The 17718-nt window shown below is 38.9% G+C and overlaps 1 protein-coding gene across 1 annotated transcript in view; it reads right to left on the bottom strand.

Annotated features, from left to right (window-relative positions):
• The window catches only part of MYLK4 (myosin light chain kinase family member 4), a 104357-nt gene that overhangs the window by 81010 nt on the left and 5629 nt on the right, over positions 1-17718 (bottom strand). Inside the window, exon 2 of the mRNA XM_023221062.2 lies at positions 3070-3340. Within this exon, the coding sequence (XP_023076830.2) occupies positions 3070-3340 (271 nt within the window). The remainder of the gene's footprint in view (positions 1-3069; positions 3341-17718) is intronic.

The following is a 17718-nucleotide window of genomic DNA, read 5'->3' as shown; positions in this document are numbered from 1 at the left end:
GATCACACCACTGCACTCCAGCCTGGGCGACAGAGTGAGACCCTGTCTCAAAAAAAAAAGAAAGGAAACAAACAAGAAAAACTAAAAGAACAAGAACTCAAGTAGAAGGAAGAAAAGTAGGCTATGAAGTGTTTCATAAACTCAATAAAACATAGAGGAAAGAAAGAAGATAGTTAAAAATAAATTCAGTAGAAGAAAAATAAAAGAAATAGAAAAATCTGATTAAAAGCAGGAAAAAAAAGAATCTGAGTTTTATCAAACTATTTTAACAAATATAAGTTGTTAAATCTATATAAAAGTCTTCCCCTATTGGGACTGGAGGGTAGTTCCAGACTCTAAAGAAATTGCACAGAAAGATTCCAGAACAAAGTTTTCATGTCACCAGAGAGCCTGAAATTCAGAGTAAATTCTTTCCAGTGCACCACAAGGGATGTTCCTACTATGATTAGCTGTGCTAATCTTCTCAAAGAGAGAAGGGATGAGAGAGAAAGGGGAATAGGTGGAGAAAATCGACAAGCATTTTTTTATAGTCCCTGGAGAGAAAAGAGTGGCATTTTAAAGATTTACTGCTGCCCCAGCAGAAGATGAAGACGTGTTAATCTAGCTCTGTCTGCATACTTGAAGACATCTGAGCTGCTGGAATGTCCTTCTCCACCCACCCACTGCCAAGCCTGCTGGCTGCCCTGGCACCCACCAACTGGGCAGGCAGGGGCTCCAGGCCACGGAAAGGAGAACTCTGTGCGTCTGACACATGCACCTATCCCTTCTCCACGTGGACACAGAGAGACAGGAAAATTTATTGCAGACATCTCTAGGCCCTTCTCCATTGACAAGTAAGAAATTGAATGGGATACACGGAGCTCCTAGTGACTCCTTCCCACCTTCCGCAGGGTGTCAACTGCAGGACCGAAGCCAGGAGGCCCGAGTTACAGAAGGGATATGAAACTTACTACAAAGGACATTCTCTGATGGTTTCTAGGGGTTAAATTACAGTCTCAAATTTTCCATCAAAAACACCCTAAAAATATTTAACTTCCAAATTATCAACTTCTGGAGGCAGTTTGCTATCACAAAAGTGATCTCCCTACATATATTTATGTTCCAGCTTAGCACTATCTAACTCTTTTTTTTTTTTTTAATCTTCAGAAACAGAGTCTTGCTCTGTTGCCCAGGCTGGAGTATAGTGGTGCGGTCATAGCTCACTGCAGCCTTGAACTCCTGGGCTCAAGCAATCTTCCTGCCTCAGCCTCCCAAGCAGCTGGGACTACAGATGTGTGCCACCATGCCTGGCTATTTTATTTGTATTTTTTTTTATTTTTGTAGAAATAGCTGTCTCACCATGTCTCCTGGGTTGGTCTCAAACTCCTGGCCTCCAGTGATTCTCCTGCCTCAGCCTCCCGGAGTGCTGGGATCACAGGTGTGAGCCACGCGTCCATTCCTGCCTCAGCCTCCCGGAGTGCTGGGATCACAGGTGTGAGCCGTGCGCCCACTCCTGCCTCAGCCTTCCGGACTGCTGGGATCGCAGGTGTGAGCCGTGCGTCCATGCGTCCAGCTTCTCTCACTCTTTAGAGTGTTGCCCATTTATAAAAATTGTATCACAGAATTTGGAGAAAAACAGTACTTGAAAGATAACAAAATTCATATAAACTATTACGGTTAGTTGATGATTTCAAAGTTGTCCAAGAGGAATATTTTTTCTTCTCTGTCCTACCGAAATTAATAAACAGAAAAAATTATCCTGTTTGTACCACTAAGAACCCTAATGAGAAAGTCATGTCTCACTTCATTTTGCCTGTAGATATTTCTTCTTGGTCTATATTGAACTCATGGGGAAAGCAGAGGTCTCCAAAAAATCTGTTTCAATCTGACTCATGTATTCTCTCCAGCACATTTTGTCATTTCTTATTCACTTACAATAAAAAGCCTCCTAGACCTTTTATATACAATGTCTCTATTTCATTGTCTGTTGCATTGTTAGAAACGCCCTTCCTACCTGAATGGTGTTTTTTAGAACAGTAGGTGGGCAAAGAAGGATGTTTTCCAGACCTGCCTGATAAGAATCACTTGCTCTGATTATCAAAAATAATGGTTCCCAGCCCTCAACCAGAATTCACTTAAACAGATCTATTTGTTCCAAAAACACTTTTGGTGCCTATTTGTTCCCGTTACTGGGAAAGCAACTGAGAAAACATGAACAGATAACACGAGTTCCCAACGTGAAGGAGCCTTGTCTAGAGAAAGGTGATCAACATGTTCAAAACCACTGCATGTGCTGGAATGAAGGCATGGGCAAACTGCCCGATGCTCCCACCGGGCAAGGAGCCAATGGATGATGGGCAGGAACTGACTGGGCCAAGGCAGGGGAGGGAATTGATGCTGCTGCTAACACATATTAAAAATGCTTACTCTAGTGACAGATACTAGGTGGAGTGCTTTACAGACGTGATCACACTTCATTTTCACAACTACTATTATCTCACTAATTCAGATGTGGCAAGCCCTTGGTTAAATTAATATTTTTCCCAAGAACAAGCAGCTGGAATTGGGCTCAGAGCTCTCGTTCTGCACAGAGGAGGATACAAGCCCCCCAGTCATGCCATCAGCAAGTCTTTCTTGTCCCTTCTCTGAACTTCACTATCAACAGCTCTGCCATGTACCCCATGAGGAACTCAAGGTCTGGAGGAAAGGAGAAACTTCTTTCTGCAGAACGATTGTGCCTCTCACAGCCCTTTTCTGAATTTCAAGCCCAAATCCATCACGTTAAAGGATTCTTCTTCATTTCCACAAGCTGACTGTGCAACTCCTAAGCCACTAACTATAAAGCGAAGTAGACTGCTGGCAGAAATGCAGCTTCAAAGGCCTCCTAATTATTTACCAAACACAGTTGTATAGTTGACACGTACACTTCTCGGTGAAGCAAAAATGGAATGGTGCCTATTCATAAACTTTCTTTAATTGTACTCACAAGTACAAAACAGAATTTGGAAAGGGTTGATATATGGCTCCATGACATTAGAAAAGATAAGACAGAATGAATACTTTTAGGAGACTAAATTAGCACATGATTACCTTATTATGCTCAGGTCTTGAATCCTGGTCCCCAGAATTTTCTTCCAGAAAATGCTTCACTTTCTCCACCTCTTCCCTGCACTGAAAAAGGGCCATTTTCTCCAGCTGTTTGCTGTTGTAACATGTGTTGAATTCTTCCAGCCTCTTCACTTTTAACATCTTAGTAGTGAGTCCAATTAAGCTACTTTCTGGAGTGTGGTTTTTGTTTCCCTCTGTCTCCGATTTACAAATCAAGACACAATTATGACTCTTCAGTGCTTCTTTCTCTTGACTGCAGAGAAAGGAAACACAGAAAGTTCTCATCACTTATTCACACATTTGACTTCTTGGGAAAACGACCAGTGAGAATTTGGAAGTCTCTTCTGTTTAAACTGGAGGGAGGATCCAAAATTAGGAAAAGAAATGCTAACATTCATATTGAGTTTCCAACATTGGAACTTTTAAAGGAAAAATTTTTTTCACTTTAAAATTACAAAAGCAAACAGTAAGAAGCAATGTCAAGTTTCACTGGATGATGAAATATGCTCCTCATTGCATAAAATAAGCTGCAGATCAAGTGGCCAGTTTAAATGTAAAATATAAAGTATCTTTGGGCTTAATTGAAACCACAGGTTTTGCAGCCCAGTGGGAAGGGCTTGTCACAGAAGGGGTCTCTCCTGCTTCCCCTGGCCTCCCTCTCCAGAGGGATCTCCCCCAAATGAGTCCTTTTCCAGATCTCTTCTCTACCTATGCCTTAAAATGTGTGGTGTTCATTTGTGAAAAGAAATTTGTTTCCTTACAGTCCTCTCACGTGGACAGCACACCCGGAAACCTTTCTTTACATCTGCATTAACAGCTATGTACCGAGAAGTTCAGAGTCTTTTCACTCTCCTTAAAATACTTTCCTCACAAATCAAGCAATGCAGAATACATAATATGCTTTGATACCGGAGACACATACACATGTCTATATGTACCCATCTCTTGATTGCATAGAGATGCAGGGAGATGCAGAGTTCAATTTGTGCTAGCTCTGCATGGCTGACAACTGAGGCCCCCTGGTGGAGATTTTCTGAAAAGTGCCTCTTCCAGCCTTTTCTCAGCTTAAAAACCATATCGTGATTCTCACCACAAAACTTAATATTTTGTTTTCTCAGCTCCTACAGTAAAATGATACTCTTCAGTTCCAAAGTGTTTAAAGTTCACTGCTCTAAAAAATTATACTTATCCACATAAGGAGCTTACATTCAAACAAATAAAAATGCAAATATTAATACTATCAACCAGAGCTCCACAGATACATCACAGACCATGCTTACCATTCTTTCAAATTGCCCTGAAAAAATTATTAAAATAAGGAAACAAATGCATGGCTATTTCTAAGGCAAACTACAACTAAAATACTATGGTTAATTGCAGATGAAACTCAAGTTCGATCAGGAAGCCACACAAAATTAATGTACTAAAACAAAAGTTTAGGTCTAAGATACAATAATTTTGCAAAGAAATATTAAATATTAAGCTCTACCTGAAGTTCGGTACAATTTGTTATTGAAAAAAGGGACGGAGATTTGAGAGGTTATAACAATAAACAAAGATAATTACCATTGATAGGATAACATCAAAGAGCTTGAGCCATTCCAAGTGTAGAGCATACGTTCCAGAAGATAAAGAGAAATTTTGCAGAATTCAAACTGACTATGGAAGTCTCTGGTGACAGTTTTGACTCTCAGTCGTATAAATCTTCTGAAAAGACAAGTGTCCACTACGAGAGGAAGTATCTTCTCTCTCAAATGCCACTTTGAGCCTCTGTTTAAATTAATATGGCTCTTGATCTCATGTTGCTCAGCTGTTGCTTTCTTAGTCAGATGGGGAAGAATATTAATTTTAGACACCAGGCTTTTCAAGGCCAATGGCTCCATTTCAGAGGTCAGGTAAGGAGAGGATAAACCGGGAACACTGGATGAAATATCACCTTCACCTTTCCCTCGTATCATTGTGTCAATACTCTTGGATTTACAAAGCTAGATTTGTCCTCAGCAATCATCTGCCTGGACCTTCTGCCCCTTTCAGACTCAGGATTATTTAAGTGCTCGTTAAATTTCCCCCAGTCGGGGAAATGCCAGGTGTGGCAACCCCACAGCCACCTCCGTTTGCCCATCTTAAGCTTTCAGCATATCCAACTGTAATACAGAAGATCTTCTGAAAGCAGTTAGCAAGTTTGTTTTGATTTTCTCAGTTCTTAAAGATTTTGCAAAGTCTCTAACCATTTATAGCTCTAGGGAAAGGTCAAAGGCACAGGCATCCAGGAAACAGGAATAAATTTTTCATAAATTTTCCTTAAGCAACACTAGGACTTCCCCCGCAGTTTTTTGAACAGACCAAGAAAGGGGAGTGTCAACCCACCTGCCCGACTCTCACAGTGGTGCATCCCTCGATTCACTGAAGTGACATAAAACCTTAATCGCCCAGAGGCTGAACTTTGCACTCCAGACAACTCTGCAATTTTTCAGGGCCTGGCCAATTGTCACCTCTTATTTGGAGCCTGTGCTAGCCCCTCTGTGCCCCATTATAACACCAGCCTCTGCTGCTCTTCTGTTTCTTTAAAAAAAAAAAAAATCCTTATTTTCAATTCACGTCAATGCATTCCATGTGAAATAAAAACACACATTTTTCCGTTTTATGTAGTATTAATGAATTATAGCAAAATCTTTTTTAAAACACAAAACGCTTGTTATTTTTCAGATTAGAGAGCTTTGTTCTTCAGGAAAAGTAATGAAGTGGAACTATAAATTTGTGAGAGATGAATTATCTGACAAAATTATTATATAAAGACTAAGCTGGTTTGAGGTTACCAATTTTGTTCATATGATTAAATTGTGTAGAAGTACTGATAAGGCAACAAATGCCCTGCCAGAAGCAAAATGTGTGTGGGCTGCTGCTGATCCAACCACATCCTCCACCCAGACCACCACCACGCAAAAGCAGACTTTCCATCTCCTTGGCTCCAGCAAACCAACCGCAGGCTGGAGTGAGCCAGAGGCCAGGAGAATCTGCTCCTTTGCTTATTTTTTTGTAATAAACTTTTCCTTTTAGAGTAGTTTTACATCTATAGAAAAGGGGCAAAGGTAGCTCAGAGTTCCCCTTGCCCTGCGCCCCGAATCCTCTGTTTTTAGCATCCTACGTTGGTATATGGTATACTTGTCACAATTAATGAACCATGGCGAACATTATTATTCACTAAACTCAATACTTTATTGTTGTTGGGGTTTTTTCCCCCAAATGCCCCTTTTCTGTTCCAGAATCCCATGCAGGAGTCCACATTACATTTAGAATCAGTAGGATTCATGATAGATTGGGTATGGGGTGTGACAGAAAGATGGTAGACACCTTTGCAAATTTTCTCCTGAGCACTTGAAAGAGACAGTGAACGTTAACTGAGATGGAGAAGGCCGTGGGAAGGGCAACTCTAGAGGGAAAGGTCAGGCCTGAAGCCTCTGGCAAGCCCAGGCCCATTAAACGTTCAAGTTGAGTAGGCTGTGGAGATAGAAACTGGAGTTCAGGGGAGAGGGGTAGGCTGGAGAAGAGAATTTGGAAGGCATCCACACGTAGATATTTCCATGCACAATATACATTCGATACATATTTGATTAATTACTAGACAGAATGGTATTCAATTGTGTCTACTTGCCCTAAAAAACAAGTCAATTAAAATAATCCATGCTACTTGTCTTCTAAAATTAGTGCCTGGTTCTGGTTGTCTGGTTCTGCTACATCACACTGTTCCCAGCTTCCGATGACAGACAGGACAAGCACACTGCTGGCACAACGCTTGACCACAAAAAGCCAAGTTATACATGCATCATCATCCTGGTCTATCCGCTTAGCCTCGGGACCCTCAGTCCGTACCCATAAAATGTTCCGTGTGCTTCAAGATGCTCTTATACCCGGAAAAATTCATTAGTGAGGACTATGAGCAGGCCCAGGAACACTTTTCCAGTATCTGCATATTTTGGAGTTACACTTCTTTAAAAAATACACCCTACAGAGCTGTGGAAAAGAACTCCTTGATTCTTTCCAAGGGGCATTTCCGTTAGCTGAGTAAGAGACTGTGCTGTCAAAGAAGCCACGTGAAGAAACATCGTCGATAGCTCTTGTCTACTGGTTGGCTTTGAAACCCGGCTGGATTACACTACGAGTTTTTGTTTCCACACAGCATTCTGAATGTTTCCAGAACAAGGCCTCTTGAATGTTTACACACAAAAGTGGAGCAACAGCACAAATACCAAAATGCGAATAAAAAGCTACTGCATCCCTGTTATCCACATTAAAATAGAACTTCCTTACTTTCAAAAATCACCACTGAATACGACCCATAAAAACAAAGATTGATAAATTGCACTTCCTCAAAATTCAAAACGTTTGCCTTTGAAAAGACACTATTAGGAAAATAAAAAGACCAGCTACAGATGTGTACAAAATACTGTGAAGTCACATATTTGACAAAGGACTGTGTCCAGTGTATACAACTTAATAATAGTGTGACAAAACATTCCATTTTTTTAAATGGACCAAAGATTAAAACAGACCTCACCAAAGAAGACATAAAAATGGTTAATAAGCACACGAAAAAAATGTTCAAAATCAGTCATCAGGGAGATGCAAATTAAAACCACAAGGAAACAGAATTTCACACCCACTAGGAGAGCTATAATAATAATAATAAAAAAAAGATAGGTTGGGTGTGGTGGCTCACACCTGTAATCCTAACACTTTGGGAGGCCAAGACAGGAGGATCACTTGAGTCCAGGAGTTTGAGACCAGCCTGGGCAACGTAGTGAGACCCCATCTCTACCAAAAAAAAAGAAAAGACAGAGAAAAGCAAGTGTTGACAAGGATATGGAAAAACTAGAACCCTCACCAAATATGTTGATGGGACTATAAAATGGTACAGGTGTTTTATTAAAGAGGCTGGCAATTTCTTAAAAAGTTATTTCCTATATGACGTAGAAATTCCTCTCCTAGGTATCTATATCCAAGAAAAATAAAAACATATGAACACAGAAACCACGGCACATGAATGTTCACAGCAGCATTATTCACAATAGCCAAAAACTGAAAACAACCAAAATGTCCATCCGATGGTTTGGGAACTGGGAGAGGATAATGTGGTATACTCATACAAATGGAGCACTGTGTAATGAAAAGGCATCTGCTACAACACGGATGAGCAAAAACACCGTGCTAACTGAAAAAAAAAAAAAAAAGGCAGAAACACTGACCACAGATTGTAAGATTCCATTTGTATAAAATGCCGAGAAAAGGCAAATCTACAGACATAGAAAGCAGACTGGTGGTTGCCTGGGGCTGGGTGCAGGAATGGGGGTTAATTGTAAATAGGATCTTACCAGATGATGTGTTGTAGTGATGACCGTACAACTCATTCAGTTCCTTAAAACAGTGCAGAATTGTGCACTTGAGATGGGTGAATTTTATAATATGTAAATTATACTTCAAGAGAGTCATTAAGAAAAAACAAAACCCAATAATATGATTAACAAAAAGTAAGCTTGTTAAAAGGAGAGGAAAAAACTGAAGATTTTGTGGCTATCTGTCCCCGGTGACCAAGGCTGGGATCCAGGGAAACATAAATGATACTCCACACTTGCTAGGTCACCTAGGGCCAAAGAAAAGGAAGGTGAGCAGGAGACAGTTAAGACTCTCATGCTTTTCTTCTCCTGACGTGAATATCGTATAACATAAGATTTTGTAATTAACAGAAAAGTTAATAGTAATTTAAAAAGTAATTTCTATCTTTTATTTTCTGCTTGGAGATAGGATACTTGAGCAAGAAAGATAATGATATTATAGAATATCCAGATTTATTTACAGGAAATTTTGATATTAGACCATTAAAACTTCTAAATGACAGCAATTAGCTAAGTAATATGAAATGAAAATAAAATAAGTTTTAAAAATTAGATAAAAATATGGATGGGATCATTTAAAAATTAATATTTTTCAGAAATATTACATGTTTCAGTTTATTACCTCTATAGTGGCTACACAAATTGTTCCTTTAATTATATCCCTTAAACTTTCTCAGGGATATTTGCAAGCATGGTACAATGAATACCTATACATCCTTCACCCATATTCACCAAATGTTAGCATTTTCCATGTTTGCTCTCTCTCTCTCTTTTGCGAGTAAGTCGCATATCTCATGAAACTTTACCCCTATATGAATTGGTATATGTTTCTTGAGAAAGAAGATACTTTCTCACAAACAGACTCTACTCAAAAATTACATAGTGCATTTAATCACCATGTCTTTTTAGTCTCCTTTTATCGATTTAGGAAATGGACATTCCGTTTATTTTATTTTATTTTACTTTTTGAGACAAGGTCTCACTCTGTCACCTGCGCTGGAGTGCAGTGGTGTGAACATAGCTCACTGCAGCCTTGACCTTGGCTCAAGCGATCCTCCTGCCTCAGCCCTCCAAGTAGCTGGGACTATAGGCAGGCACCACCACACCAGGCTAAGTTTTGTATGTTTTGTGGAGATGAGGCTTCCTAGTCTCTCTCTCTTTTTTTGTAATCCTTCATGACATTGATGTTTTTGAAGTCTTCAGACAAATTGCTTCATAAAATGTCTCTCAATTCTAATTTCCTGATTGTGTCTTCATGCTTGGAACCAGGTCATACCTGAGCATGAAAACTACAGAAGTAACACTGTATCTTTTTCAGAACATCACAAAAGGTGGCACATGATGTCGATTTGTGCCATTATTCGTGATATTAAATTTGGTGATCTGATTAAGGTTGTGTCCACCAGACTTCTCAAATATAAAATTAACCCTTTTATTTTTGTGATTGATTAGTAATTTGTGGGAATTTATAGGTATCATGTTCCCCAACAATGCATCACCCAAATTTTCTCAGTATCTGTTCTTGAGAATCAGTGATTACCACAGTGACTGAAATGATTTTCTATTTCTACCATTTCTTCTATACTTATTAACTGGTATTCTTTTATAAAGAAGAGCTTTCCATCCCCATCCTGAACCTCACTCTTTTTAGTATCAGGATGAGCTCATGGCCTTTTAAAAATGGACATACACTCCCTTCATTCTTTATTTTGATGCTCAAATTGTCCCATTTTGGCCAACGGAAGTGCCTTCGAGCTGGCTCCTACGTACTTCTGACATGTCATTATTATTTTTTGAGTACTTCCTTACTTTCAGTACTGTTTTCACCCTATTTCTGAATTCTGCCATTTCTTCAAGGAACACTCTTTCCTCTTAGGCAGAATGGTATTTAGAAATCAAGCCCTGGGCACCAGGAGTGTTTTTGCTACGGGGGTGTCACTGCTCCTAGACACTTCAGAGGACAGAGCAAGGAAATATAATTTTTTTAAAAAAATCATGAGTTCACACTCATATTGATATATTTCTAATTCCAACCCAACACTGTAGGGTTCTTTCCACCCTTTCCCCATACCACATACGTAACCCCCTCCCACTGATTCTTTTAAGCTAAAAATTTTAAACATGAGAACACACAAAATAAAATGCTTGCTACAAGGTAAAATTCATGCTACTGTTGTGACTTTCCATTCTAAACCATTGAGGAAAGTCGAAGGATGTTCATTTCAATATTTAAAAATCCCACGCTACAGCATGAATCATCATTTTCTAGTTTTAGGAACTGGAGGAAGAACGTTTATATTTACGTTCTCGGGAATGCTTTCCTACCTTCTAAATTGGAAGTGGATTTCAGAGCTAGAATAAGCTTATGATAGTAACAAGGCATGAAATTACAGAAGTGCAAAGTCCAAGTCATGCTCTTCTGACCAAATGTTGGCCTCCTTGTCCCAAGAGGGTAAGGTTGAGAGAAGAAATTTTCCACATGGAAAAACACTGCCATAAGGCGTGCATTAATGGCTGATGGGCAGTTTGGTGAAAACACACTCTCAGAGGTGTGCCTTTTTTTTTTTTTAATTAGAGATAAAAGTTGTATTTTCAGGTTGAAAATAAGTTATTATGTAATGACTCATAATAGGTTGCTAGCTTTTATTCTATATGTCCAAAAGTATTGAAGAATCTGGGATACAAAAGGTCCGTGGCAGCTCATAAAATGGTAAAAAGCATTATAAGCCCCAGCTAGTATATGGAAAACATCTTCAGTGTGAATGAAGCCTGGGAGGGAGAGAGCAGATGGGCAGCCTTGTACATTTCCGGTTAAAACGCATATTGCTCTAATTTTTATGGAAGGCGACTTGGTCATGCCCTTTGACCCTGCAATCACATTTCTAAGAATTTTACCTCAAAGAAATAGAGTTGTACACAAAATATTATCTCTGAGGATATCATCACAACATTATTTGTTAGATATAAAACACTGAAATAGAACCTATAGGGTTATTGGTCATGTGTCAATTTTATAGTTAGGGAAAAAGGGACAGATCCAGGCACAGTAGATGCAATAGGATCCGAATTTTAATTAAAAAAAGATGCACTGTCAATCCACAGCAGATGAATGATAATACTGTGATCCATAGCTAAATAGAGAAGATGGCTACACCAAACATGGCTTGTGCTTTCCTGGAGTTATCAGTTTTTCTAAAATAAACATATAGTTCCTTCTTAATGTAAAAAAGTTGCCAAAGCAAATTTCCCAGCCTAGTGGGAAAGTCGTGGGCATGGAGACACACAGCCTAGGCCTGAGTTCAAGCTCTACTAGCGGTGTGGACTCAAGAGCTGCTCGGTCGTCCCAAACCTCAGTGTTTCTTATTTGTTAAGTGAGGATAACAACATTCACCTTATGGGGTTGTTGAGGAGTGAAAAATGAGATAAAAATGGTTGATGCATCAGAGAAACTTAATAAATAACAGCTTTGGCCGGGCGCGGTGGCTCAAGCCTGTAATTCCAGCACTTTGGGAGGCCGAGACGGGCGGATCACAAGGTCAGGAGATCGAGACCATCCTGGCTAACACGGTGAAACCCCGTCTCTACTAAAAAATACAAAAAACTAGCCGGGCGAGGTGGCGGGCGCCTGTAGTCCCAGCTACTCGGGAGGCTGAGCCAGGAGGATGGCGGGAACCCAGGAGGCGGAGCTTGCAGTGAGCTGAGATCCGGCCACTGCACTCCAGCCTGGGCGACAGAGCGAGACTCCGTCTCAATCAATCAATCAATCAATCAATCAATAACAGCTTTTATGGTTATCATTGGTAATATTATTGTTATTCATGTTACCAAATCTTCTAAGAAATAAAAGGTTATTTGGCTGAAAAATTTAGAGCCAAGATTCCAAAGAGGAAAAAAATTCTGGAGGAGCTCAGTTTTCTTAATCAACAGTGTAGCATCACTTACTGCTATTGTATACCAGGGCCTTAGCAGCTGCAAAATGAAGTCACAGTAATTTATAATATTTTTTTCTTTTATCAGGACACATATATTAAATATATATATTACACATGTATATATGAAATACATATTTTTGATAATATAAATAACAAAAATGTTGTATAAGTATACATGATATATAATACGTAAGATATATAACAATAAAAGATATAAAATGAAGTCACAGTAATTTATATTTTTTCTTTTATCAGGACACATATTAAATATATATAACATATGTATATATGAAATACATATTTTTGATAATATAAATAACAAAAATGTTATATAAGTATACATGATATATAATATGTAAGATATATAACAATAAAAGAGATGTATGTCCTTTATTGAAACATACACATATGGAAAGTATATAAAACCATAAATACTATTTAATAAATAATTATAAAAGCAGTTCTCATAAAGCCACCACCAGGTCAAGAATCCCCAAATTCAAAAATTCCATCCTTTTGTCCTTCCCAAGCTAACCACTAATCTGAATCTTTTAAATAATTTCCTTGATTTTCCTCGCAATTTTACCATTTACATGTGCACTCTAAATATACACCTTTGTTTTGGCAGTTTTAGTTTGGTTGAATGTATTCATACTATTTGTATTATTTTCTTAGGTTTTTTTCCAGTTAAAACTGTCTTTGAGCCATCATATTGTTGTATATAATGTGTATAGATGTCTCGGTTAGTTTTCATTATTATGTAATATTTTGTTGTATGAACATTACAAAACGTATGTGTTTATTCACTGACGGACATTTGGCTGTTTTCCATTCAGGACTGATGTGAGTACCAATGTGCACACATGACGCAGACACACTTAAATGTGTGTACCAATTTACACTCCCACCAGCACTATCAGAATTCTCCTGTTGCTCTATAGCTTTAAAAACACTTCGTTTTTGCTACTCTAGTGGGTGTGCAATAGTATATCATTTATAAATTTAAATTGCATTTCTCTGATTACTAAAGAGTTGAAGGGTTTCTTTTTTGTTGTTACTTTTAGAGACAGGTCATACTCTGTCACCCAGGTTGGAGTGCTGTGGCACAATTACAGCTCACTGTAGCCTTGAATTCCTGGCCTCAAGTGATCCTCCCGAGTAGCTAGGACCACTGGTGCACACCACCACCCCAAGCTAATTTTTAAAAAATTTTCTGTAGAGATGGAGGTCTCACTTTCTTGCCCAGGTTGGTCTTGAACTCCTGGGTTCAAGTGATCCTCCCGCCTTGGCCTCACAAACTGCTGGGATTACAGGCATGAGCCACTTGCCCAGTCAACATGTTCTCAAATACGTATTTGGTCACTTGGTCTCTGTTTTTTATGAAGTACATATTTATGTTCTTTACTCATTTTTAATTACATTTTCTACCATTTTCTTATCATTATGTAGGACTTATTCTACATCCTACACACTGTGCTTGACAGTGATGTGTGTTTACGATGCCTCTCCCTCTCTGTGCCTTGTGTTTTTCACTCTTGTAGTATCTTCAGATAAAAAAATCGATGCTCATTTTCGTGTAGTAAGATATATTAATCTTCTCCTTTTGTGGTTAGTAGTGCATTATTTTTTAAAAAAGAAACCTTTCCCCTCATCAATGATGTTTTTACCATTCAACATGATAATGGTGCTGGTTTGAGGGCAAAAAAAAAAAAAAAAAAATTCATCATGTTAAGAAGATAACTTTCTCTATTTTACTAGAGTTTTTAAAAATCAAGGATTGAAGTAGACTTTTGTCAAATGTCACTTCACATTCCACTTTATAAGATACAAAGAACTGATCTTTCCAATAATTTGACAATACAGTTGGCCCTCCATTTCCACATGTTCTGCACCTACTCATCCAACCAACAGTGGATCAAAAATTTGGGAAAAAATAAGAAACAGCAGTACAATTAACAAAAAATAAGACAAATCAAGAAGCAATACAGTATAATAGCTATTTATATAGCATTTACATTGTATCAGGTATCACAAGTAACCTCGAGATGATTTAAAATATATGAGTGTATGTGCATAGGTTACAAAAAGTAATACAAATAAAAAAGCAATACAGTATAATAACTACTTATATAGCATTTACATTGTATTAGGTATCCTAAGTAATCTAGAGATGACTTAAAATATACAGAGTATGTGCATAGTTTTATTAAGTTTTATTATGAAGGAGACACATAGGGTGAGGGGCAGGAGGGTCCCAGACATGGAGCTTCCATGAACTCTCCTTGTAGAATCCAGGCACACCAACCTCCCAGCACATCAGCATGTTCACAGCCAGGAAGCTCCACTGAGCTTCTGTTTCCAGAGTTTTTATTGAGGTTTCATTGTGTAGGCATGATTGATCAAATCACTGGCCAAGCAATCAAATTCAATTTTTAGCCCCCAAGATTGGGCTGGTCCCAAGTTCCAACCTTAGGGAGCCACTAGGAGTTGCTTCATTAGCACTATAAAGGCATGCCTAGCACTCAGGAAATCCCACAGGATTCTGAAGATCTGTGCCAGGAGCCAGGGAGAAAGGCTGAATATACTCCTTTTCAAACTATGAATATCAATGGAAAATCACTTAAAACTAATAAGAGTTCACAAAAAGGCCAAGTACAAAATAAATTAACAAAAAAATCAATGCATTTCTTTTATATCAACAAAGGGCAGTAAGAAAATAGAGTAAATAAAAGGTTCTACTTACAATAGTAAGAAAATATATAAAATGTGTTAGGATAAACAATACGAAATGTGGCATAGATTCCAGAAGATGTAGCGGAAAGTCAAGAAGAGAAAGGAACATGAGGTTGGGTTGGGGGCAGTAATCAGAGTAGGAAGAATAGATAACCATAGGACTTTTAGGACGCTGACTAAAGATGGCAGGGATGTGAGTCATGTGGGATTAACTGGACTCAACTGTCCAGCATACCTTAGGTATGAACATGAAGGTGCAAGATGATGCCCGAAGATTCGCTAACAGTAGTAGGCTTATAAAATACCTGCTCATAGGCACTGCAGCCAGGCTGACTCTACTTGTGGTTACTGACAGAAGGTCTATTTGCGTCACCACTGAATCTATCCTCCCCATTCTGACTCCAGGGAAGGCAGACAGAGAAGATGGACACACACTTAAAAGTAAACCGCCGAGGCCAGCTGCAGACAATTAAACAGTGAGGTATTAAAGGAGAAAATGGAAGCCTAGGTTTCTGCTTTACATTGATTTCATTTCCTGGGACCTTATACTATGAGTTTAAATTTATTTGTATTTATGCTGATCCGAAAAGAAAGTTTAAGTTTGGTTGGCAAAGCAATCTAAGAGGAGGGGTGATTTTTGAAGTACGTTTTTTTCATTTATTTTTCTACCACCACCACCTAGTGGAGAAAACCTTGAACTTCAGACAGAGGGGGCTAGGGTTCGGGAAAAAATATTAATACAGGACCTACCGGGTGCCAGGCACTGTACTAAATACTTTCACATTGACAAGTTCATTTAATTCTCATGAAAGACTGCGAGGTAGGCATTCTTATTCCTCCTTTAGATTTGGAAACTGAGTCTGAGAAGTTATGGAGCTTGCCCAAGGTCACACTACGGACAGCTCAAAACCCGGGTTATTGAACTCAAGGTCTAGAGTCATTTTCACCTCATAGGTCATCCAAATAGCTCAACTTCATCCAAGCATGTGGCTATGGGAGTCAAACACACACACACACACACACACACACACACACTTTGCTTTGTATTTTTCCTTTTTCTTATTTATACAATATAGATTAGAAAAGCACAAGTATAAAAAGAAAGTGGGATTATACTATACATATTAGGTTTTGTTTTTGTTTTTTGAGACAGAGTCTTGCTCTGTCGCCAGGCTGGAGTGCAGTGTTGTGATCTTGGCTCACTGCAACCTCCACCTCCTGAGTTCAAGCGATTCTCCTGCCTCAGCCTCCCAAGCAGCTGGGGCTACAGGTGTGTACCACCACACCCAGCTCATTTTTGTATTTTTAGTAGAGACAGGGTTTCACCATGTTGGCCAGGATGGTCCCTATCTCCTGACCTCATGATCCACCCACCTCAGTCTCCCAAAGTGCTGGGATTACAGGAGTATATATTAGTTTTGTATCCTTAATTTTTACTCCCATAGTACATAATAGTTTCCCATGACAATACTTTTGAAAACACATATTAGGTAACAATCAAGTTGGACATAGAATTACATCTATATGCAACTATACTGTCTAATATTGAAACACATCTTACAAGACTAGGAAAAGGTGCTAAAATACTAACAATGATTACAAGTAGATTTTCCATAGCATGTATTATTTTTTAAAAAAAAGAAATTTTAGGCCTTACATTTATTAAAAGAAAAGAGATTCAAGAAACTTCAGTTGTCTAGTTTGTTGTCATTATGTTAAAATTTTCTGGATGGGTTAAGAGTGATCATGTGTCCATATATTTCTATAAATGTTTAAAATCAGTGTAGTGTATTTCCAAATTTAGTAACACTTTTCTTGAAAACTTGTTTTGAGGTCGGCTCTAGAACTTCTTTTCCAAGAAGTACTTGCTTCTATGATGCTCCTGTGATGGTCCTTCCGGGGAACAAATAAAAATAAAAACTCATGGCCGGGCGCGGTGGCTCATGCCTGTAATCCCAGCACTTTGGGAGGCCGAGGTGGATCAACTGAGGTCAGGAGTTCGAGACTAGCCTGACCAACATGGAGAAACCCTGTCTCTACTAAAAATACAAAAAACAAGCTGGGCAAGGTGGCGGGTGCCTGTAATCCCAGCTACTCTGGAGGCTGAGGCAGGAGAATCACTTGAACCCGGGAGGCGGAGGTTGCAGTGAGCCGAGATCGCGCCATTGCACTCCAGCCTGGGCAACTAAACGTAAATTGCGTCTCAAAAATAATAATAATAATAATAAATGATAAAAGCTCCAGATGCTTTTTTTGTACGATTTCAAATTATATGACGATTAAAGAAAGTTTAACTTGTTTCTCTAGCGTTTCTATTAATCTTATTTTTGAGCCTAACTTTCTTAGTTAGAAAAACTCTTAACCATCAAGCCAGGCCTGGTGGCTCAGCCTATAACCCTGACGACTCCAAAGGCTAAGGCGGGAGGGTTCCTGGCGTCCAGGAGTTCAAAGCTGTGGTGAGCTCTGGTCGCGACCCTGAACTCCAGCCTGGGCGACAGAATCTGCCTTTGCCCAGGTTAAATAAAAATTCCACTTTTGCCAAATTTCAGAAGTCTTCATTCTCCCTCATTTACCTG

This window comes from Piliocolobus tephrosceles, chromosome 5 (genome assembly GCF_002776525.5).
Source record: "Piliocolobus tephrosceles isolate RC106 chromosome 5, ASM277652v3, whole genome shotgun sequence".
In the NCBI taxonomy this organism is placed as follows: domain Eukaryota; kingdom Metazoa; phylum Chordata; class Mammalia; order Primates; family Cercopithecidae; genus Piliocolobus; species Piliocolobus tephrosceles.
Note: the sequence above shows the minus strand (reverse complement) of the source record. Positions and strands in the feature narration are given on the sequence as shown.